We start from the raw sequence: 25,445 nt of genomic DNA on the forward strand, positions 1-25,445 counted from the left end.
CAGCTGCAGCGCAGCCAGATATTTGTGGGCGCTTTTCTCTTTCTAGCTGAGCCACAAATACAGGAAAGGGACATCCTCTCAGTGGGACCGGCTTTATGAGCCAGCGTCAGGAACGACTCCATAGTTATGGCTGCGTCCAGGCTTCCATTCTAAGCTCTGTTTTCTGCCCTCCTCATTTTGAACTGAAGCAACCGATTTGTTTGGGACATGTCAGGAATAGAATTTTTCTAGGGATTTTGTAAAGTTTAAGATTAAAGACTTTTAAAGGCAAGTTGATCCAAAACTAACAGTGATTTTAAACTGATGCCCTGGGTCTTGCCTTTGTCCCACATGTTCTCAGCACAGCAAGCATTTTGGAAGCCCATGCTTGGAAGGGTACATCTACACTGAAGCTGTGAGGGGTATTTCCAGCTAAGAGAGACCTACGCGCACTCTCTCTGCTCAAGCTAGCACCTAAAAATAGCAGTGGCACTGGCCGGCTGAGTCCAAGCCTGAGGTACATACTCCCATATTGCCTCACTGCAGAGGTGATACGGGAGGCTGTTCCAAGTGCTAAGGGAAATGGTGTGTCCCATGCACAGGCATTGACTGAGAGGATGCCCAGCTTGCTGCCAGTGATGGCTCCCCCCATGACATTATCTGTAGTGTATATGACAAATGGCATCTTATTTCTGGCAGCAACACTTTACAAGCGGCTTCCCTGCGGGTCCAGAACATGGCCCCCTCTCCTTAATGAGAGCACCTACCCTCCATGATGGTGACTGGATCTTCCATTTTGGGCCGCAGTATATTTGGGCCGAACACCGTAGCGAGGTTCTGGACGCTCATCTTGTTCACACTGGAGTGAGCCTGAACTTCATCGAGGAATCTTCAGGAGCCCCCAGAAAAAAAAAAACACAGCGAGAGAGAGAGAGGAGTAAATGGCACATGAAACCTTCCATCTCACTAGTTCCTTGTGCTCCTGTAGTCACCGGTTGTCTCTCGTCTCAGACTGTAAACTCCGTGGGCGGGAGCTGTCTGGATCTGTTCGTACAGCACTAAGCGCAGTGGGGTCCCGGGCCATAACTGAGGCTCCTCAGCGCTGCCACAGGACAAATATATAATAATAGTAACCCCAGTTCCACTGGAACGTGGGAAGAGGAAAGGGCCAGCGGTCACTAGTGCTGCAGACATGGGACCATTTAATCTGTGTGAAAACAGAGGTTCTCGCCTCTTTTAACAAGGATCCACGATACACCACATCATCTGTAGGCGAATGCTTTTCACAAAACAACCAGTCCATATCTGATCTCTCAGTCCTCAAAGGAAACCGACACAACCCCTTCAAAAGACAAGCTTGGGAACTTCAATTCATAACTCTGCTACACATCAAAAATCAGACACTTTATAAAGACACTGGATTTATGGCTCAATCTGTAACCCCCTCACCCTCCTTTGTCCTACGACTGTAGCAGCGTTAACTGACCACTTCACTTTGAATGGGCTGTTGCAATGTGTGTTAACTCCATATCTGTCTAGCTGTGACACACTTCGGCCTGCTCTACACTACAGAGTTAGGGCAGGTCTCCACTACAAACTTGCATGTAATGCTTCTGGTGAAGACACTCTAAGCCATCGGCTTAATAACTCCAGAAGTTATGTCGGCAGGAGAAGCTCTACACAGGGGGTTACGGTCAGCATAACTATGTCACTCAGGGGTGTGGATTTTTCACACCCTTGAGTGACAGTTATACCAAAGTAAGTTCTAATGTAGACCTGGGCTTCGGTTGACACAAAGCAGCTTACATAGACCTATCTATGAAAGTGTCTACACGTAAATTTTGCTCCTGTCGACATAACTGTTCAGCTATGCCAATTTAATAACTCCATCTCCATGAGCCGCGTAGAGTCAATGTAGCTAGGTCGACACAGTGTTATCTATGCTGTATTACTTATGTCAACTGTTACGGTCTTTCAGGAGCCTTCCCACAATGCCCCTCACTGACAGTACACTCAATACAAGCGCTCCTGGTGAGGATGAGCACCGCCAACACAAGGAGAAAAGTGTAAACCACACACAAGCGATGTAATTACTGTGGCGGCTGTATGCCGACCAAGTTAGGTCGACTTAATTTTGTAGTGTAGACATGGCCTGAGTACCTTTCCCAGACCTGAGGAAGAGCTCTGTGTAGCTCGAAAAACTGGTCTGTCTCACTAACAGAAGTTGGTCCAATAAAAGACATTACCTCACCCACCTTGTCTCTCCAGGAATTCACAATGGTAATTTGAGCAAATTCCTGCCGTTTCTTACCCAGGAACACGGCAGAAAGGAGCAAACCACCATTCCTAGAAGAACTGCCATTCTCACCACCCTTTTTGTTTTGTTTTTTAAATCATCTGAGAAAAAATACCATCCATTTTTGTGGAAAAGGGTGAAAAAATTGAGGTGAAAAGCTCCCGCCCCCAAAGTCTTGCTATCTTACAGTATGGGGGATGCTCTACTTAGATTTCAGAGAGACAAAGTGGGTGAGGTGATATCTTTTATTAGACCACTTTCTGTTGGTGAGAGAGACAGGCTTCCAAGCGTGCACAGAGCTCTTCCTCAGGCTGGAGAACCGTGCTCAGAGTGTCATAGCCACATAGAAGACGGAACAGATTGTTTGGCATAAGTAGTTAATTAGACTGTAACCACTTTAGTGCAAGATCTGTCTGCTCCTCTGCATTAGCAGTGTCTAGAGCAGTGTGGGCCCTGTCTTGGTTTGTCCCTAGGCACTACCATAACAAATGTGATTAATACCGAGGCCTATTGGCACGGCAGTGGGTGAGGGCAGCCTGTCCTCGAGATAAACCAAGCGCTTCATTTATCAGAACTGCATGAGCATTGAATCCACACACATATTTAAAGCAGGAGTTTAGTTATATGCAAACTAGTTTCAAATGTGCAAATCGGCTCATTAAATCATTTGCATATGATGTCACATGAAGCCGAACAAAACTTGGCAGCTCTGGAATTCCTGGGCGCTAATTAATGCCACTTACTTGCATATGTATTTGAGGAGGTTGTAGTTTGCCTGGGGCAGGGTCTTCACCTGTTTAGCCAGCTCTCGGGTGCCCTACAGGAGGAGACAAACAACGAGAACAGTGATGTAGAGCAGAGTGCAGCCTGGGCAAATCCTCTTCCCTCAGTCAATCCCAGGCCACAAGACACTGAAAGTGGGGTGCTCCATGGAACCTCAGGGTGGGCATGCCCTGTCACCCTCAGCAAACTGGTACCCCCCTAGGGTGGTGCACTCTACCTTGGGAGAGAGGAAAAGAGATAATGACATTGCAGATCTACCAGCTCCACCCGGCCTCAAACGCACCCACCCCGGAGGAGAAGCTGGGTATGTGCAAGCCCTGTGTGCTGGGCTCCAAGGATCTGCACTGTTTTGCTGCAGGCGATGGCTCCTCACCCCCAGGATGTTACCTGCACAATGATGCCGTCAAAACTCATAAGAACATAAGAACAGCCAGACTGGGTCAGACCAATGTTCCATCTAGCCTAGTATCCTGTCTTCCAACAGTGGCCAAATGCCAGGTGCTTCAGAGGGAATGGGCAGAACAGGTAATCATCAAGTGATCCATCCCCTGTCGCCCATTCCCATTCTGGCAAATAGAGGCTAGGGAGCATGATTTTGCATCCCTGCCGATCCTGGCTAGCCCTACCCTCCATGAACTTATCTAGTTCTTTTTTTGAACCCTGTTATAGTCTTGGTCTTCATAGCAATCTCTGGCAAGGAGTTCCAGAGGTTGACTGTACCTTGTGTGAAGAAATACTTCCTTTTGTTTGTTTTAAACCTGCTGCCTATTAATTTCATTTGGTGACCCCTAGTTCTTGTGTTGTGAGAAGGAGTAAATAACACTTCCTGATTTACTTTCTCCACACCAGTCATGATTTTATAGACCTCTATCATGTCCCCCCTTAGTTGTCTCTTTTCCAAGCTGAAAAGTCCCACTCTTATTAGTCTCTCCTCAGATGGAAGCTGTTGCATACCCCTAATCATTTTTTTGCCCTTTTCTGAACCTTTTCCAATTCCAATAGCTCTTCATGTGCACAGCTGGGGGAGGGGGGGGCCTAGAATTTGACCACTGATTTGCAAACTCAATTCCTGCCATCAATTTACGTAAGGAGGCACTGATCTGACAGCGAGATCCCCAGCTCTGTGACCCACTGGCACCTCCCCCTGACACTATCAAACCCTACTCTCTGCATCTCCTAATTTCACCAGCATAAATTCTGCCACTGGCCTCAGACAAGACACTGCACCTCGGTGCCTCAGTTTTCCCACCTGTAACACAGCACTTACACCATCCCTGTCTTGCGGAGAAGCAGAACTCACTCCTGCCAATAATGACCCTTTGCACTTCCAGGATGTTTTCCATGCAAGAATCTCAAGGCACTGTACACCTATCAATGGATTTAGCCTCAACAGCCCCTGGAAAGGTAGGGAAGAAGTATTCCCATTTTACAAGCAGGGAAACTGAGGCACGAAGAGGCAAAAGGACTCCTCCATGGCAACACTGTGGTAGAATCAGGAAAAGAACCCAGGAGTCCTGACACCGAGTTTCATGCCTAACAGGCAGTTCTACTTTGAGCAGTGACTGCAAAAATGGCTTTGTGGGGCTTCTTGTTTAGTGCCTTTCTATGGGACTTACCTTGTGGTCACCTTATTAGTAAAGCTGGGGGACTGGGAAAAAATAAGCTGAGTGGTAGGGCACCACCTACTCCTGTAGCTTGCCCCTAGCCTGCCCCTAGGTCCCAATGAGCCAATGTGCACTGCATCCCCATGAAGCGGGGATCCACACCTCTTGGAATATACATACCTTGTACACCCCCCTGCCCAATCTTGCCCCAGTTTGTGCAGCAGAACCTCACTGGTTCTGCTGGAAAGTGACCGCTGCATCTGCATAGTAAGCAGCAGGAGTTACCTCTGAGTAGAGTACCTGGGCTGTTCCCCAGTCTGAAAACTCCTGCTTGGAATTTTCTGAAAAAACCACTCCACTGGGGAAAGAGAAAAGGGCGGGCGGGGGGAGAAGAAACTCACTTGTGGTTTATGAAGTGAAACAAGCTACATGCTCTGCAGTTCACCACGTGAGCAGACTGATTCCTCCAGTAGAAAAAGCACATACTGTCCAAAATGAAGAGGTTGAAAAATTCTGTACATCAAACACCAGTAGATACTGATCAAGTCATTAAACCTTTACTGCTTGAGTCAGCGCTCATTAAAGTCAATGGGAACTGCCCCATGGACTTCAATGATTGGTGGACAGGCCTTAGCTAGTTATGATCTGCCCTTAGATACCAACACAATCTGGTCATCTTATTTGCCTGCTTAGCTACCAGTTTGCTATGAACAGTGCAACTGATGGCTTGGCATGAACACAGGTTTTAAAAACGGACAACAGGTAACTGCTACATTTTTCATGCAATGAGCTGTGACAACCTTCTTCACCACCATAGATTTGGGGTAGACAGCTGGATTTTCACATTAAAATGTGAAGAGACAAGGCCTGTGATGCATTGCAACTTCCTCCGAGAGATTTAACGAACTCCCACACAGCAGACGGTTGGAAGAACAATTCCTTCTTGTGCTGACAGACCAGATGGTGCATTTGAGGACACTAAATTATGGATTATTAAGTAGTGATGGGAAAACTTAAAAAAAAAAGGCTAGTTTTCACAGGTTAGGGAAAAACATTTGATAAGCTTCAGAAAATAGTCCAAAGAAAGAGAAAAACACCCTTCTTGTAATATTTCACTATTTCTGCTTCCATTCCCAGCCTAATCCAGTAAATTCCAAGACGTGGAGTGCAGAGAAATCTAGTTATTAAAAAGAAAAAGTTAAAGGCCAAGATTTTCAAAAGTGACTAGTTGGGTGCTTTAATATCCAACGTCCAACTTGAGACACCTTAAAAGGGTCAGAGAAAGCGGGTGCTTAGTACTTCCTGAAAATCAGGCCTGTTTAATGGTGTCAAAAACTGTGGCATACAAAATCACCAGTCACTTGTGAAAATGCCAGCCATAGATGTTTGAACCTCTGAAAAGGTTCGATTCAGATTAAGTTGTAGCTTGGGATGAAAGTTCAGCTCAGTTTTTAAGTTACTCTAAACAAGTTATTTTACCATATTTTTAGAGATGGGCCTGATCTACAAGCAATTGAACTAACAGGGCAAATTCTTCCCTGGCTTTCACTCTGTGCAACCCTATTTGCTTCAAAGGTATCGGTCAGGGCAGAATCCGGCTTTGTGTGTTGATAAATTGCTCCATGCCATGGCCCCACAGGACTGAGCAGAGAGCTTCGCAATGGGAGCTGCACCTGATCCTTCTCATGAGTTAGAGGGTTAGTTTGATGCAGGGCCCAAAGGCGGTAGACAGAGAAAATGGGGTTAAAAAGATAGCATCCACGGACCGATCACAATGCAGATATTTGGCAGATAAAACTTCTATCTTTACTGCTGCAGACTTTGCAGGAGCACTTGTCATTTTGTCACAAGCTGGCATCCATTGACAACAAGACCAACCCCCGCTGAAAGCCTGGGGCTAGCACCTCCACCACAGGAAAGTGTGAAAGCCACCTTCCTGAATGCAAACAGCGCCAGGCAGAAATGGTCTAATAGCACTGGGCATACGTGATGGCTGGGATCGTCCACGAGAGCCAGTTAGCTCCAGTACTCTTTCATTTACCAGTGCAGTGTGTTTTATCAATGGCTCAACCCTCTGGCATGACACTAATGTAAACTACCGTGTTTTGCACCAATCCCTACAGGAGACTGCTTCACAAGGACTGGTTTCAGGAATCTCCAAGGTGCAAAACAGACTAAGGCTAACATGGGAGCCCCCAGCTGGGCTAGGAGAACCAGGGTTTAGCAAAGTAACTCACATCTTTGCCCCAAATCTCCTTTTTAAATGTTCAAAATAATTTACTAGCTTATTAATTCCATGAATGCTGGGTTCCATTTGGAAATGGAGAAGCCAAAAATACTACCAGCAGAGCTCAGCCTGAACTCACATGATTTTTTAAAAAGGTTTCAAAGTGTTCCCCCAATTTTTCATTCTCATGCACCTGGGCACTGCCCTGCACTGGCTGGGACCAGAACCAAAGTGTCAAAATACCCTGAGAAAGAAAGACTGTGCTCCTGCCATTGTCCCATTTACAGCACTACAGCCATGCCAGCCATCGTTCAAGGATGCTCTTAAAAACCCGTCTGCATTATAGCCACCATACTGGGGTTGTACCGGAGCTGAGGGGCCTCGATCAGTGTTGGAAGAGAAGCTGGGCAGCTCTGAGCAATCTGGATAACACACACAAAGTTTAGGACAGCTCCTGAGGCTGGTTTGCTGCAGTTGGTGAGGGCAGATGCATTGAGCAGTACTAAATGTTTTATATAACGATACCCATCTCTGCTCAAAACAGAACAGCACAAAGGATCAGAGACATTTTTAGTGGGGTAAATTTTAAATGAAGAAAGTTTTTGGCCAAAAAATTTCAGTTCCCATAGGAAATTTCAAACGGCTTCAAAACCAACTTTTTGAAACAAAACAAAGGTTTTTGTTTCAATTTAACAGGTTATGGTATTTTCAAGCAAAAGTTTTTTGTTAGTTTTGTTTTGAATTGACCTTTTGATTTAAAATATCAGTTTTTTTCAGTTTGAAACAAATTGAATGAAAAGACATTTTGACTTTTTAAGTCAAAACATCCAATTCAAAACAAAGATTTTCATTTCGTTCAGAAAAATTGAAAAACTGATGACTGAAGTCAAAATGAACATTTGTTTTTGGGAGTGTTGATTCAAAACAAATTCTGGCTTCAAATTCCCCAGGGGAAACCTGACATTTTTCATCAGAATCAACATTTCCCCATGAAAAACTTCAGTTTCAATGAAACTGCATTTTTCAGAAAGAAAACCTTCCACACAAAGTTCAGCCAGCTCTATGGGCCAGTGCAGTACTGGTTCCATGCTAAACTGTGCTACCGGCTCCACTGGGCACGTAACGACTTTGGGGAAATCCCTGACCGTGCTGTGTGTGTTCCAGTTCCTTCAAGGAAACCACCCACACTGAGACTCCAAATCTTCTTGACAGCTCAGAAGTTGTGACAAGTGCATTTTCAGTAGTGGCTTAAAGAGACACCGCCAAGGCACTGGCAATGTTCTATGCCAGACAGAATAATCCAATACAATTCTGTCTAGCATCATTCACACAAAAGCAACTCAGATGCTGCTTCCCAGACAATTGCAGCCAGGACGGATAATACAGGCCAACTGTGTCGGTTATAAATTAAATGAGGTTATAAAATGATGTTTGCCAAACTTGGCATTGAGTCTGCTCTTGTGTAACAGGCTTCGGAAATCCAAATCTCTCTCCGCAGTCTGTGCAGGTTAAACCCCGTCCACATTACCACCAAACTAAACCATCTGAAGTGCTGCTGCTTTTTATAGGCAGAGCGGCTGTGCTTGTGTCATAGAGTAAGAAATCTGTGTGCTGAATACAGAATCCAGGCTTGGCAGCTGCACCACATGCTTTACAAATGGTGGCCTCACCTGTACATCCTCAGCAGGGATTGAATCCGGGACCATCGGCATCACTACACAGACCTTTGCCACTTGAGCTAGAGCATAACTAACTGTGCAACTTGCTGTAAGTAGCAGGTTTATATTACAGGCCACTAGGAGCAGCCAACAGAGGGAGATATGGGCCTGTACTATGGACCACACATACATGGAAGAGGTGATAGAACCCAAGACTCTTGACTCCACAGGCATCTGTTCTTCTTTGGCAGACACTAGAATCAGGCTTGTAAAATCCCCACTTAGAAAGTGACAGTCATGCACACGACAGCAGCTCTGACACGCCATCCAGTAGAGAGCTCAGATATCACAGGGATAGGAGCAGGACTCTCGGATCAGATCTATCCCTTTGTCTATCACCCTGCCCCGCCTAACAAGTCCATGGGAGGAACGACCCTCCTGAATCTCCACCACCACCAGAGAGCTGGAGGGCTCCTTCAGTCCCTTCCATTGCTTGGAATAAGATAGGAAAGAAGCTGAAGAAAAGACCCTCAAATGAAAGGTGCTGCAGAGGTGCTGTTATTTCCCCTCATACCCACATGGGAAAATATAATTTGCCCTTTTCTGGCTCCTTTCCTCTGAGAAACTCAAAGCCCTTTACAAACGTCAGTTCGAAAAACCTCCCCATCCCCCTGTGCGGTAGGAATTATTATCCCCAAGGAAGAAATGAGACACTGAGGCAAACGGACTTGTCCTAGATCACAGAGCAAGGCAGGAGCAGAGCCGGAAATAAAATCCAGCTCTCCTGACTCTCAGTTGTTACTGCAATGCCTAGAGCAGTGGTCCCCAACCTTTCTGTTGCTATAGCATAGTCAGGTTTCCAGAAGAGTGTGGCGGGCGCCGGATGCCCAGCAGTGGCATTTCAGAGGCGACGCTTCTTGGCGTTGCCGCTTCTAGGTGGCATTTCGGCAGCTGGCTGTCCGGCAGCTGCACTCCTCGGCGGCGGGTTGTCCAGCGGAAGCGCTCCCTTGTCAGTAGGCAGGCGCACATAAATGCCCCGGTGGGCACCAGGGTGCCCGCAGGCACCGCGTTGGGGATCACTGGCCTATGGGATAGCCCTGCTAAGGAAGAAACAGCCATAGCCCAAGAGTACATAAAAACGTGCACGATGGACACAAAACCACAGGATTTCAAGGCTAACTTGCGAAAGACGCTGGCTCCAAGCTGGAGCTTAGAATGTTAAGGCCTGATTCAAAGCCCATCAGAGTCACGGGGAAGGTTCCCATGGACTTCAGTGGGCTTTGGCTCAGACCCTGGGGGAGAAAATGGAGAGGCTGTTGTTCATTGAGTCGCGAGGCTCCAGGAATGGCATGGAGGGTAAAAGGAGGAAGGGTAGAAGGAGCACTAACCTCTCCCTTGTCCTTGGAGAGCAGCTGTCCACATGACAGGAAGTCTTCATATTTGGCAAAGGGGATGACGGGCTCTGGCAGCTCTCGGAGATAAAGCTTCAGGAGGGATGCCACGGTGTGAACATCCGTGTTGCTGCAACAGGAGGAAAGAAGGGTGAATTTTAGAAACCTGCAAGCTGACTGTCCCATAAGCCCTAAGCACCTTCTCCGGGAGGGGCGCAGGGAAGCGGCTAACAGGCCCTTCTTAGGATGTATGAAAGGGCAGGCCCTGAGAAGTGGAGGAGGAGGGCACTCCTGTCACATGTCCAACCAACATGGGCAAATCTACTTGAGGAAGTCACAAAACGCTCAGGCAGGCCATCTGAGAGCCCACGCATTCCTTTGCCACGGCCTGCCCCAGAATTCATGCCCTCACTCCTCACCACACAGCGTGACAGAGACAAAGCACTAGATCAGAGAGGAAAGCGCCTCCGTTGCTCAGCTGCTTACAGGTGCATCCTGTTGGTGACGGGAAAAATCTCCGCCATCTGTCAGGGAGAGTGTGTGAAGCCAGGTGAGCGGGGGAAGCAGGAGGGTGGGGGGTGCACACTCTTGTGAAGTAGGGAGAGCAGAGAAGGGTGCTGCCCAGGAGAGCATGCTGTTGTGACTGCTGTGCTGAAAATAAAGCTTTGTACCTTCTAAAAACCAAACTGATCCAGCGTTTGGCACGACAGTGTAACCTTTGCCACTTCTGATAGCTGTCACTCTCCCCAGCCAGTGCCCATTGCTGTGACTGTCGGAGCAGAATTCAGCCATTCTGAGCTGTCTGCGCCCTGCATGCCGTACGGCAGGTGACACTCCTGCCCAGGTTCCCCCCTTTGGCTTTGGGGCCCTCTGCCTCCCAAGTCATGCCATTTGGCACTTGCTGTTTCATACTCTACGCTGGAGCACTAGCCCAGTGTCTCTCTGCTCCACTCACACAGCTCCTATTGCTCTGCTCAGGGTTCTGCTTTCTGGGTTATCCAGACAAGCTGACCGTGCTTGGGACAAATTGCTAAAGGAGAACAAAAGAATAGCACAAGCATGTAGGGACAAAATCAGAAAGGCTAAGGCAAGAAATGAGTTATACCTAGCAAGTGACATGAAAGACAATGAGAAGAGGTTCTTTAATTACATTAGGAGTAACAGGAAGATGAAGAAAAGTATAGGTCATCTATTTAGCAGGGAAAGAGAGCTAATAACTGAGGACATCAAGAAGGCAGAAGTGTTTAATACCTATTTTGTTCAGCTCCTAGGCAGAGGCGTAGCCAGGCAGCTCTGCATGCTGCCTCCAACCAGAGCACTGGCTTTGCAGCTCCCATTGGCCGGGAGCTGTGGGGGCGGTGCCTGCAGGCTGAGGCAGCGCGCAGAGCTGCCTGGCAACAACATCCGTCTAGGAGCTGAGCAAGGGGGATGTCGCCGCTTCTGGGGAACACCCAAGGTAAGCGCCGCCCAGAGCCTGCCTCACCCCGTCCCGTGCTCCAATCCCCTGCCACCTCCCACACCCAAACTCTTCTGGGTGGGGAGTGGGCGGTGGCCCAAGTCTGCCCCAGCAGCGGCTGGTGCCTGAGCTGCCCCTGAGCCAGGTGCGCTGGCCACTGCAGAAGTCACAGAAAGTCATGAAATCCGTGACTTCCATGACAAACTTGCAGCCTTAGCCATGATTAATTGTTCTCCATGTCCACTGAAGGTAGGAGAAGTAGTAATGGGCTAAATCTGCAGTGAGGGAGATTTAGGTTGGATATTGGGGAAAACTTTCTGACTAGAAGGATAGTTAAGCACTGGAATAGGCTTCCAAGGGAGATTGTGAAATCCCACCCCCCATCACTGGAGGTTTTTAAACCGGTTAGACAAACACCTGTCAGGGATGGTCTAGGTTTACTTGGTCCCACCTCATTGTAAGGGGCTGGATTTGATGACCTCTTCCAGGACGTCCCAGACCTACATTTCTATGATTTTATAATGTTTTCATATTATTCTTAATCCCCTTCCTTGTGCATTCTAACATCCTGTTTCCTTTTTTGGCTGTAGCTGCACATTAAGCAGAGGTGCTCATTGAGCTATCAACAATGACACCCAGGTCCCTTTCTTGAGTGGGCAGAGCTAATAAAAACCCTGTAAAGTTTGAGTAATTTCTATTATTCCCTCCTATGTGCCTTACTTTGCATTTATCAACATTGAATTTTATTTGCCATTGTGTTGTCCATTCCCCTAGCTTGTTGAAGTTGCTCTGACGTTTCTCACCAGTCCTCTCTGGTCCTGCCTAAATAACTTTATGTCCTCTACAAATTTTCCTACCCTGCTGCTCACCCGCCTTTCCAGATCATTCGTAAGTAATCAATTAACTGAAATAAATCAAGTAAAGAACACAGACCCTAGTCTGGAACCTTGGTGTCCCCTGCTGTTAACCTTCTACTGTGATGACAATTGACCATTATGCCTACTCTTTTCCTTCTGACTCCTAGACAGTTTTTGATCCAGGGCAACACTTTGCCTCTCACCCCTGACTACTCTAGTGGTACTACAGTGGCCCCTTGTGTGAGGTCTTTTGGAAGTCTAAATACATTATAGCAAATGGCTCTCCTACTCTGACATGTTCAAAGACTTCTAAGAAAGGTAGACCTGGTGACAATGGGGAACCAGAGGGGTAGAGCCGAGCACCTCAAATCCTCGTCTTTGCGATAACGCCCCATTCTATTTTGTTTGGTTGCTTTGTCATCAGTTTTTGTAACATTAACAACTCCATCCAACCTCTCAGTTTTTGCTCTTGCATGCAAGACCCACAGCTGTGGAACTCAGGGGTTACTGAACAGCCATGTTTTCCATGCAGCAGATTAGCATCAACCCTCTGGCTCTCTCGCCTGTGCATTTCCAGCCGTTCTAATAACTATCCTGTGAGGTACCATAGCTTATCACATGCAGGGCTGGATTAAATTTGATGGGAGTCTGCAAATGTTATCCTCTTTGCATATTCAGTTCCTTCCCCTTACTGTTTTACCACCACCCTGCCTGATGCCAAACACTCTATTGTTAAATCACCTTGGTTATTTCAGTTCCAGGTTTTAAATGTGATACACCAACTGTAAAGCTGCATGAAAGCCGAAGCAAACAAAATCATTTTAATTTCAACACTTAACTGGCAGTAATAAATATAGTAATGCCACAGCATTAATTAATTACCTACAGCAGTGGTATTCAAGGACATTTTCAGGTGGGCTGGATAAAGCAATGTCCAAATCTTGGCAGGCCAAATGGCTCTTCAGGTGTTTGCTCTCTAGTGAGCCTGCCATCAGCCAGGGATCGCAACGTTTCAAGAGTTGTGTGCCGGGTTGTACTTATTAATCTCAAAATAAAAGGTTAATTGTGCCACCATGCAATATTCCAATTAAATCTTGACAACAAACAAATAATTATACAAATACACTGTACTGAGATTCAAACAGCATGCTCTTCATTCCATTAAAACTAATTAAAATTAGAAGTTAAACTCACAAGAAAAACTGACGTCTAATTTCCCTTTCTTATTGACCGAAATGTTGACACTCACTCATACAGTCCCTTTTTTGGAAAAGTACTGGGCAGCACACAATCAAGTTATCTAAAGAAAGCACGCAAGTTACGGATCACTTTGTGTTGTGCAAGTATCTAACTAAGTGCCTGATTAAAAGTGTACCACTGGAAGTCAAAATGCATCAACACAATCTAGCGCCAATACATTTAAATGTAAACGAAATGTTTCTAAATTCAAGACCTGGGATGAGGGTAAAAACAAATCGAAGTGCGTCTGCCCAGCCCCAATCAATTCATCCCCCAGTTTCCATCAGTTCTACATCTATCTCCCCCCACTCCCCATCTGCCCAACCCACCATCAGCTGTGCCCACCTCACAATTCCCCCTCTGCCACCACGGGGGTTCTTCAAACCCCTCCAGGCTGCAGTAGGGCCCCCTTCCTTCTTCCAGACAGAGGGGAGCTCCACGTGTTCTTCATACCACTCCTCCTTCCCAGGCCAGGTGTTACAGGGAGACAGGGGGAAGGAGCAGGGGGGCATCCTTGCTCCTAGGAGGGGAGGACAGAAGAGGGCATGGAGCCATCATGAATTGCCAGGCTCCTTCTGCTCCCTCTCGTCCTGTCCCCTTCTGTGAGGGGGCACAGCGCCTCTGCTCCTCCCCACTCCACATGTAACAGTTTGAGGGTGATGTGTGCAAACAAGGCCTCTTAGCAAGGTTTGGGTGTGGCATAAAGGGGATTTCTTTCACCCCAAAAGCAAGTGACTGAATCTCACTCAAAGCTGCAGAAAAACATTCACCTCTGGGCGAGACCATGCCAGGACACTCTCAGACAAGGACGGAAAAGGCCAGGAGGAATGGAAACTGCAGAGGGAGGAACGGAAGAGGAAACGCAGCAATGCCCACACCCTTCGCTATACACAGTGCCCTCTCCTTGCCCATGTGCTCCTCTCTGCCTTAGCTTTTCTGTGTGTTACCCACTGTCTTCACCACACTATCCGCTCCCCTCCCCCTTAGCAATGCTGGGCACTCTCCTGGCCCATGTGCACTCCTCCACCAAGCTCAGGCTCATACTTTAAGGCCAGAAGGGACCATCATGATGATCTAGTCTGACCTCCTGCGCATCACACAGAACCTCGCCCACCCATCCCTGCAATGGACCCCTAACCTCTGGCTGAGTTATGGAAGGCCTCAAATCATGGTTTGAAGTCTTCAAGTTACAGAGAATCCATCATTTACAGTAGTTTAAATCTGCAAGTGACCAGTGCCCCATGCTGCAGAGGAAGGCAAAACCCCCCAGGGTCTCTGCAAATGTGACCCGGGGCAAAATTCCTTCCCGACTCCAAATATGGCTATCAGTTAGATCAGGGATCTCAAACTCAGGTCACCACGAGGGCCACATAAGGACTAATACATTGGCCCAAGGGCCGCATCACTGACACCTTTTCATACAAAGATACAAAAGCCCCCCCCATCTGCCCCTGGCCCTGCCCCCACCCCTTCCATGAGGCCCCACCCCTGCCCCGCCTCTTCTCCTGAGTGCTCCATGTCCTCACTCCTCCCCCCTTCCCTCCTGGAAAGTTCTAAGCGCAGCGGGAAGTGGTGGGAGGTAGGCGGAGGAGCAGGGACGCGGCACCCTCGGGGGGGCCAAGGTGGGGGATGAGGGGAGCTATTGCGGGCCACAGGAAATAACTCCGCGGGCCGCGTGTTTGAGACCCCTGAGTCAGACTCTGAGCATGTGGGCAAGACCCGCCAGCCAGACACGTGGGAAAGAATTCTCTGTAGTAACTCAGAGCCCTCCTCATCCAGTGTCTCACTGCCGGCCATTGGAGATATTTGCTGCTAGCAGTCACAGATCTGCCTTGTGCCATTGTAGGCAGTCCCATCGTATCATCCCCTCAATAAATTTATCAAGCTCCGTCTTCATGCCAGTTAGATTTTTTGCCCCCACTGCTCCCCTTGGAAGGCTGTTCCAGAACTTCACTTCTCTGATGGCTAGAAACCTTGGTCTAATTTCAAGCCTAAACTTGGTGATGGCCAGTTTATAGCCATTTGTTCTTGGTCCACATTGGTGCTTAACTTAAATAACTCCTTTTCTGTTCTGGTATTTATCCCATTGATGTATTTATAGAGAGCAATCATATCTCCCCTCAGCCTGCGTTTGGTTAGGCTAAACAAATGAAGCTCTTTGAGTCTCCTCTTGTAAGGCAGGTTTTCTATTCCTCGGACCACGCTAGTAGCCCCTCTCTGCACCTGTTTCAGTTTGAATTTATCTTTCTCAACCATGGGAAACTAGAACTGCACACAGTATTCCAGATGAGGTGTCACCAGTGCAGTCCTGTGCGCGCCCCCTGCCCAAGCACTACCTACTGCCTTCATTCTACGGGGTGGTCCCCTTGCCCGTGCTGTCCTCTAATGGAGTCAGCTGCCTCCCATGCACGCTCTCAAGGCCTCAGGGTCATGCTACAAGCAACATGCTTCAGTTTTCCCTCTTGGGCTGTTCAAATAAAACTTCACCTAGGCTTTTTATGGTCAAAAATACCCCTCCTTGGGGGCTGGGTTTATTTATATAAAATAAACTCCAAACCAAAGTCCTAGAACAAAGCTCACAAAACAAACATTTCTGTCCCTCTCTGCATTGGCAGGCCCCTTCTAGCCCCTCCCTGTCTGGAGTCCCAGTCCTGACTCCCAAGACTCTGCTACAGCCTGCTCACTCCTAACTGTCTCCGATCCCTTAGGATTCCCACTCTCTGCAGCTTTCCTGCAGAGATGGGTTTATGTTTTCTTCCAGGTTAGTGATAAAAATGTTAAATAACATGGGCCAAAAACCAATCCCTTCGGGACCCCACAACCAACACAGCTGTTCAATGATTATTTCCCATTTACAGTTACATTTTGAGACAGATCAGTTAGCCAGATTTTAATCCTTTTAATGTGTGCCATGTTCATTTTATATCATTCTAATTTTTTTAATCAAAATGCTATACAGTACCAGGTCAAATGCCTTGCAGAAGTCTAAGCATACAACTGTACACTATTACCGTTCTCAACCAAACTTGTAATAAAAAAAACAAATTTGTTTGAAAGGATCTATTTTCCATAAGGCCATGTTAATGGGCATTAATTATATTACTCCCCCTTTAATTCTTTATTCATTGCATCCCATTTCAGCCCCTCCATTATCTTGCCCTGGATCAATGTCAGACTGACATGGGTCATCCCATTTACATCTTTTAAATATTGGCACAAAATGGGCTTTCTTCTAATCTTCTGGAACTTCGCCAGTATTCTAATCAACAATAAAGATCAAGCCAGTCCCTCAGCCAACTCCTTTAAAACTCCTGGAGGAAAGTTATCTGGCTCTACCAATTAAAAATTTTTAAACTGTCCAACTTTAGTAGCTGCTGTGTAACATCTTCCTGAGATACTAATGGTAAAGGTGCTATCATCACACGACGAGACTACATCAACGAGACTACATCATCTGTTTTTTACCCATATATAGAACAAAAATATTTATTCAACACTTCTGCCTTTTCTGCTTTATTATTGATAATTCTACCATTTCCATCTAGTTATGGGACAGTACTATTGTCAGGATTTTTTTTGTTCCGAATATACTTGTATAATGCCTTGGTGTCCTTTGCTCTGCTGGCCACAGCTTTGCTTCCCTTATCAATTTTCTACAATTCTTAACTTCTGATCTATATTCCTTACAATCAACTTTCCCTTTCTTCCATTTGTTTTATATATATATATATACACACACACAGAGAGTATATAAGTAATCATTACTTGATCACATTTATAATGTGCAAACAGAATAAAGTCCAGTCCAGTGCACACTCACACACACATATACAGGCGGTGCTTTAAAAAGGCCAATTTCACAAAGCAGGAAACAATTTTGAGTCAGATCTGCTGACAGGACTAAATGGGAGTGGTAGTTGGGAATTGTTATAAGAACATTTTACTTAGATGCCCAAAAAGCCAACGGTGAGGAAGAAGGTATTGGTTTAAAAAATACCTGGTTCAAAAGGGCAGTGAAAGCAGCTATAATTATATTCCTCAACATTGGCTTTTTGGGCATCTAAGTACCATGTTCTTAAAACAATTTATGATTAAATTATTCCTGTCAGCAGATCTGACTCAAAATTGTTTCCTGCTTTGTGAAATTGGCCTTTTTAAAGCACCCGCGTGTGTGTGTGTATATATATATATAATCACTGGACTGGACTTTATTCTGTTTGCACATTATAAATGTGATGAAGTCATGATTACTTGTACCTAAGCTACCCTTAATTTTTAGTTCTGTGATCAGTTCCTTTTTATCTGTTACAACAAAGTCTAATCTAGAGTTCCCCCGGGTTAGCTGTAACACTTTGAGTTAGGTGACAATTTCCTACAATATTTAGAAATTCCAGGGATGTTTCAGTACTCGCAGCCGGACCCCGCCAGTATATGTCACACAAACTGAAGTCCTCGAGGATCATGAACCTTTTTTACCTACATATTACATGTAAGGAGCTGGTCATCCTGCTCCCCATCCTCTCTCTTCAGCTTTAGCTATACACCATGCGCTTGCATTGCTGGTCTGCTCTCACCAGCCTTAGCTATACTGTGTGCTCACCTTGCTGCGGATTTTTTTTTTTTTTTTGGTGTAACTTGAGTTGATTAGGAAGAGGTTCATGCTAAACTGAAGTAAGCTACTCATACCAAGGGCTGGTCTTCACTACTCGGAGATCGACGCTGCTGCAATCGATGCAGCAGGGATCCGCTAAATTGATGGCAGAGCGCTCTGTGATCAACCCCGTACTCTACCTCTTCAAGAAGTGTAAGGGAGTTCGACTGGAGAGTGTCTTCCGTCAATGCAGCGCAGTGAAGACACTGCAGTAAATTGACCTAAGCTACGTCAACTCCAGCTGGAGTAGTGTAACTTAGGTCCATTTACCCCAGTAGTCAAGATAAGCCCTAAGATAAGGGCATCAAAACAGGAGTTTACACCAGTTTATTCCCAAGCTTGCACCGGTTTGGACAATGACAGTCTCCACCATAGCTGGGCCTCTGCTTCTTGGGCACATGTAAAGAAAGGTCTGATTGTAATACAGAATAACAGCATCTATGCAGAGGAGATGGGCCAGCAAATGGGTGATCAGAGCCATGATAGGCTGAAATTGGGGTTCACAGTTTGAGCTCAATTCCAAATCTGGCTTTGGGTTCAGATATGCCAGCAGCAAATTCTCAACAGGCCCAAGAAGGCAGAAAAATCTCCTAAAACCAGCTGAGCTCACAAGCTGTGTTACCAACCTCTCTCACCCCCACTTCTCCCTTTCCCTTGGAAAGTACAAGACCCAAGTCTCTTCTGCAAAAGCAAACAGAGCCACTTCTCCCTACATAAAGAGCCAACTTCTGCCCTGTGATAGGCACCTGCAAGTTGGATTGAATTCAGTGGGAACAGTATCAGAGTGTCAGAGAAGCTTGCTCTAACACTGCCAGGGCTGCACCTGGTCTGGAGCTACAGCTATCTTAGGACTTGTGTACCAGGGGACAAGCTGAATTAACTAAAGGTGTGAAGTTAAAGTGCATTAAACTCCTGCGTGGACACTCTCATTCAGAAGTAAAGTGACTTCAGTTTGTTGCAGCTGAATTCCCTTTGAAGGAGGCTGAAGCTAAAGAAAATTAAATTAACTTTGCGCCTTTAGCTAATTCATCTTCACTTTCCCGAGTATCCCCATACAGACAAGCCCTAGGAGACGCGAGAGGAAGGCGTGCACTCTATCGAAACTTCCCCAAAGAGAAGAGCAGAGGCAGTTTCATGGGGTTTCATTCCCAGCAGCACCATTGCAAGCACCCAGAAGAGTGGCAGGTTGATTTTTCCCATCTGCGGAGCTGGAGGATGGAAGCCACGTGCCTTCCCTCCCATCCCCTTCCCCCTTCCCAGCAGGAAGCTGAACTACAGTGTAAGGAGTCATCCAGCCATGTGGGGGAGGGGGGGGGGGACTCCACTTGGATAGTGCCATTGAGTGAGCAAATATTGACTGTGGTTAAGAATCAAAGAGGGAAGGATGGGTGGCCCGGAAGTGGAGATGGGGAGGGAAGAATTGGAAGAATGTCTTCAGTAAACTCTTAGAGACATTCCTCCCAGGCTGGAAATGAGCAACCCTGCGTCCCCCACTCAGGCCCATGCTACCTCTTCCTGCAGCAGCGAGTGTGGTGGGCAGACAGACAGACAAAGTGTAGGCTGGCTTGCAGGGGCAATGAGATGGTGGCATCATTGCTAGGGGTCTGGCCACAAGACTTGGGTTCAAGTGCTGCTTAGATCACCAGTGAAAATTATCTCACCCAGCAAAATCACTAGCAACAGGTCACGGTCACGATATTAGGATCCAAACTCCCGCAGCGTCTGGACCTGGATCCATATCTCCCAGGGGTTCAGCTGTGCAGGGTCACTGGTGGGGGCCCAATTCTAAAAGCACTGTGCAGTTTGACAAACTGCATGTATGTTCAGGAGAGGCTCAGGGCTGCAATGTTGGGTATATTTGGCTAGACATTTTTCTCCCCACTGTATTCTGGGAGAGTTTCTTAAATCTCTTTCCTCTGAAGCATCGGGGTGGCCATGGCTGGAGATGGGACATTGGACGGGACGGGACAGGGCTCTGAGGGGGCACTGAACATTCTCTCTCTCAGGTGCATGACTGGCTAGTTCCTGCTCACATGCGCAGGGTCTAATCCATTGCCATAGGTGGGACTGGAGGGAATTTCACCACCGGTCAGATTAGCAACAAGCTTGGGGTGGGGTTTCACCTTCCTCTGCAGCATGGGGTGCGAGTCCCTTGCCAGGATTATCTGGATATGTCTCAATCATTTCCCAGCCATTATGGGGGCCTCAAGCCTGCTGCACCTCTTTCCCTCCTAGTCTCTGCCTGTGGCACATAAGAATCTAGTCTCCTGCAGGTTGACCACTTGGTCTCATTTTGGTTCTGGGGTTTAGTGCACAGGGGCTGGTGGCCTGTGATATAAAGGAGGTCAGGCTAGAGCATCTGGCCTTAAATTTGATGACACTATGAAAGTCACTTGGCAGGTCTGGGTGGGCCTGCTTCCCCCCCCCCCCCCGAGTACACGCCTCATTTTTGGACAGGAAATGAGTTTTCCCCTAGTGAAAATTTCCAATAAAACCAGAAATCATCAACATTTTTGTCAAAATTCTGACTTTTTGTGTAAGTAAATGGAGAAATGTTTCAATTTTCTCCCAACCAAAAGCAGCCATTTTTCAATTTTCAACCCAAAACTGTTCCAGTTGCTGGAATTTCAGGGCAAACATTTCCATTTTTATCAAGAAGCCATTTTTGTTGAAAAAAATTGTTTTGATGGACAATTGTTAACCAGCTCTCCACACTTCAGGTGTAATGGCCAGGGGACATCCCTTTGATGCTTCTGACTGAGACTTCAGATCAGTCAAAGGGGAAGAAAGAACCAGCCTAGGTCTTGCTGCAGATCCAGCACGTGGTGAGAGGACCCTGTGGGAACAGGTGGTCAGATACCCTGCTCAGACACAGTGTCATTCACGCGACATCTGTTCTATGGCTTGATCCCGTAAGCTGCTGAGCACTCCGGCCCAGCAAAGCACTTCAGCGTGTGCCTATCTTTAAGCACATGAGCAGTCTCATCAGCTAGGCACATGCTCAAATTTCAGGTCATGCTTAAGCACCTTGGACCAGAGCCCAGGGGAGCTTGCACGACTGAGCCCATAGACAGCGTGTTAAATAAAGAGAACCACAGTCGGAAATTAGCATCTTCCAAGACTGACACATCTGGGATGTTATCAGAAGCCAGGGATGTTACAGAGACATGTGTTAATGATCAAGAGTTTGGTGCTCACCTTGAGCGACTAAGATACCAACTTACCTGTCAAAGAGGGGCTTCTCTCCACAATCAAATGAATCCTGCAGGTCCTTGACAAGGTTGGCTTGACCAGGCATGCGAAAGAGCCCTTCCTCGGTGAGGCCTCGCTCCCGGATAAAATCCACACATTGCTCCACCAGCAGTGGGGCCAGCCGCAGGCCGTACTTCCGCTCGTATTGCACCGTGTCTTCCAATCGCTGCCCGAAGATCCCTGCCAATGAGAGACGCACGCTGGCATTAATTTTTATTCGCCACAAGCCAGCGGATGGGATGGGGTCAGGGTGGGAGTTATATTTCACATGAAGGAAGCAAAACTGGAACATGAATCCAGCTATTGCCAGGATCAGCAAAAATCAACCAGGAAAAATTACAAACTCATAATTTTCTTCTACTTAGAATGAAAAATACTATAGGCCAAATTCTGCCCTGACATATGCAACCAGAGCTTCCACTGAGGTCATTGGCAGGTGCCCAACTAAGGGCAAAATTTTCTCCCAAGAAAGGCATAAAAGAATTCAACACTGGTTTTGATGACTTGCAGCTGTTCTCCATCTTTATGTTAGACTGAGTGATTGCATTGACACAGCGCCTTTGATCCAAAGGACAACAAAGCCCCATTTTTAAATAGATGCACTGACTTGGCACATCAGAATCTACCACTGGTGCACACCCACCTCTGGAAAGGGACACAGCTGCTATTTAACAGCTCACAGCAACCCAGCCCAAGAGCTAGGATAAGAAATGAAGCTTGGGACAGGAAGTGAAGACTAATGTCCCCCACTGACACTGCCAGGGGTACGGTAAGCAGGCAGGATGTAATAACCCATGCTGGAACCATTCACAGACCCAGGAATTAGTGGTAACACACTCACTGCTGTGAAAGATCTTTCCTGACCAGGGGCCTTTACTTTTACATTTCATTTTCAACCATCTCAGCTAACTAATCAGTCTCCTTTGCGGCCTTCACTGTGATTATTTACCATGTATTGCAGTAGCATCTCGGTCCACCACCAGCTTGGGCCCTAGGGTGCTAAGCACTGTACAAACATATAGCCAGTGACAGTCCTGCACTGTGCTGTATAAATGGAGTCATGTTTTCTCGAGAGAAAATCCCTAGTGTAATATCCCTGCAGATCAAATACTCCAACCCAAAAGAACGTGGAAGGGGCTCTGGGGGTGCAGTTGAAATGCTGCCTCTCCATGGACCTGTTCCACCACACACACACTGAAAATTAACTGAAAAACTCCATCATAAACACAATTAAGCTGCCTTCCTAGAAGAAGCAGCTACCCACACTATTAAATCATATGCACCTTTACTTACCACACACTGGATGCACCCTAATGAGCCATACATACAGTATGCTCCTGTACAGTCATGTGTAAATGTAAGCCACACCTGCTCCATGTATGTAACCCACTCCGTGTGGCACTCTGTCTCCCTCTAGTGGTGGCTGGGCCTGCTCTAGCCGGAGCTAACAGAGCATGATCTCTTAGCTCAGACACTACAGCCTCATGCTTTTAGATTCAAAGGTCCCAGGGTCAATCCCCACTGCTAGGGCCCCCAACCAGCTGCATGGCCTAACATATGCATTCTGAACCCTTAGTTCTGTTGCTCAAGATGTGGCCGTGGGGGCATAGGAGCAGCAGCATTCAAGCAATTGACCCTGCTCAGAACAGAGATTTCAGATAAAGGGTATAATCCTCAAATCTATTCAATTTCAGATGCAACCAGACCATGGCACATATGCAGCCTGATCCCAAGCACACTGATGTCAATAGGAGACTTTTCATTGTACTCATAATTAATCCTATCGCTCTGAAGATTCAGCAGCATACAGAACTAGATTCTTATTGTACTCAGAGCCAATTTACTAGGAGTAACGTCAGGTATGTTCTGTGCATAAGATTATAATATGCCAGAGAAAACATTTCAGTCAGCATTATTAGATTATGTTGTTTTTAACACCCCACTTACTATTCCAATATTAACCACAGGACCTCATGTTCCATGTTTATTTTACTGCTGCTCTCATGGTCGGTGCAGGATTCCTAGCAGGAAGTTTTCCCAGCCACCACTCACTGTCTTTCAATGAAGCTGCCATACTAGATCAGATATATGACCATATCTGGCCCAATTCTGTACATTAGTCCAGGATGCTGTCTCTGCTAATGATCAGTAGTTGAGGCTTCAGAGTAAGGGTTAACCTCCCCCGGTAACAAACCTAATTGTGCATTACTGTATCATGGTTGGTGTGCAGGAAGGAACTCCCCTGCTGACCCCAACTAGTGATCAGTTTATGGAAGCATGGGGATTGGTCATCCTTGTCATTCTAATCCTAGCCAGTGTCCATGCAGATTTAAATTCTTATTTATATCAGTGTCTAATTCACTTGTGAAGCTTAGCTATATTTCTCAATAATATCCTCGGGCAAGGAGTTCCACAGGTTAACAATAAGTTCTGTAAAAACAATTTTTTTTAGCTGTTGCTTTTTAAACTAATCAAGCGGCCGGGGCCCCCTGTTCTTGTGTTATGGCTCAGGGTAAACAGAAGTGCCTACTCTATGACACTCAGCATTGTATGTGGTTCTAAAAGAGGTCTTCTTTCAAAAACCAAAAACTACGTGTTTAAGTGAATTTTGTTCTGGACTGACAGCTCTGGTGTCCAGAGTCCCCACAGCACCTGACACTTTTAGCATGGGCAGCAGCAAAACATGCTTCCCTACCCTATCCTATAGCCACAGCTCAACCCCAACTCTACAGGTGAGAGGGGATGTCTCCATAGCCCCATACAGTCTTGACTTCCCTGCTGAGGCTGCCAACAAGCAGGGTGCATTTCGCCTCTCTCAGGAAGGTAGGTTTTGTCTACAAACAAATGGACACATAAGGGGAATCTCCAGTTACTGGAGTGCCCCAATAATAAGGCTGCTCACTAGCTATGAACGGAGGAGCAGAGACTTTTACTCTGTTAGATTCTGTCCCTCTTCTTTGCAGCTCCCTTCACAGCCTCTGTTTATTTTCCACTCTACTCTGCCTGTTTCCAGGCTTCCTTTCCTAGCACCACCTGGTTTTGAGTTGAACTTTTGATCCCATGTGCTTAGTGGGTTCAAAATCAGCCCAGACGATTCTCCCTCTTCCTTTAGTCATTTCTGGCTTTTGCCATGTTCCAAGCAGCAGCCCTGAAAGGCTTCATCTCCCATTATCTCCCACCAGCACCCCTCTTCCTCTTGGAACTGAGGATCTTGTGTGACAATTGCTTTCTTTGGGGAAAGGAGATCCATGTTCACAGGATGCTCAAGCTATGGGAGACTTCAGGGGCAGTGTCACAGGCAGCAGCCTTCCTGCCAGGGAGCTCCAGCCTCTATCAGAAATCAAACTGTCTTCTACCAGCAGCCCTGTCTTCCCAAATCTCTCCCCTCCCCAGCCGCATGCTTACACATCCCTCTCCCTCCACCCTGCCTGTCCCCCTCCCCCACATAACTTGCCAGTGATTTTCAGGGCCCTTTCTCTTTCTGGCTACACACATGTGGCTGGGAGGGAGAGAAGAGGTAATATGGACTCTGCTGGGAAGGTGGGTGAGGATTCAGCCACCTCTTGGGAAGAGGATGGGATTAAAGCTACTTTATTCCTGCTCCGGAGCAGACCCCAGGCCTCTCCCCTCCACAATGTGACACTGTGCTCTGCCCCCAATTGCTAGACCATACAGCAGTTCAGGGGTCTGCTACTGACCTCCAGCTAACACCCCCAGGCAGTGTCAGCTGGCGCTTTCACATCCGGAGCCCGGGCATGGCATTCCACACCACCACCGGAGGTGGAGGGTACAAAGCGAGGTGCTACCGTACTCTCTTTGAATTGGTCTCCCTTCTGCATCTCCTAACTCATCCAGCCCTGCCCAACAAGGGCTTGTGAAAAGGAGGCAGCCACATGGTCCCGTCACCTCCCCCACCCGGAGACTGGATTGGCTTTGTCCTCACTTTGAAACAAAAAGCAAACTAAGAGCCAATTCTACACAGCTCAATCCGTTGGCTCCTGGAGGCTCAGGCCTGTTTTTAATCACCGGTGCCTGCAGCTCCCGCTGAATTT

General features: G+C 47.0%; 1 protein-coding gene across 6 annotated transcripts in view; it reads right to left on the reverse strand.

The window, feature by feature from the left end:
• ARHGAP22 (Rho GTPase activating protein 22) overlaps nucleotides 1-25,445 on the reverse strand; it is a 233,645-nt gene that overhangs the window by 10,807 nt on the left and 197,393 nt on the right. For all 6 annotated transcript variants that reach the window (XM_037904172.2, XM_043552188.1, XM_043552190.1 and 3 more), the window contains 4 exons: nucleotides 21,366-21,573; nucleotides 9,936-10,068; nucleotides 3,019-3,092; nucleotides 747-868 (listed from right to left, as the gene is read on the reverse strand). In XM_037904172.2, coding sequence (XP_037760100.1) covers nucleotides 747-868; nucleotides 3,019-3,092; nucleotides 9,936-10,068; nucleotides 21,366-21,573 — 537 coding nt within the window. The remainder of the gene's footprint in view (nucleotides 1-746; nucleotides 869-3,018; nucleotides 3,093-9,935; nucleotides 10,069-21,365; nucleotides 21,574-25,445) is intronic.

This window comes from Chelonia mydas, chromosome 7 (assembly GCF_015237465.2).
Source record: "Chelonia mydas isolate rCheMyd1 chromosome 7, rCheMyd1.pri.v2, whole genome shotgun sequence".
Classification (NCBI taxonomy): domain Eukaryota; kingdom Metazoa; phylum Chordata; order Testudines; family Cheloniidae; genus Chelonia; species Chelonia mydas.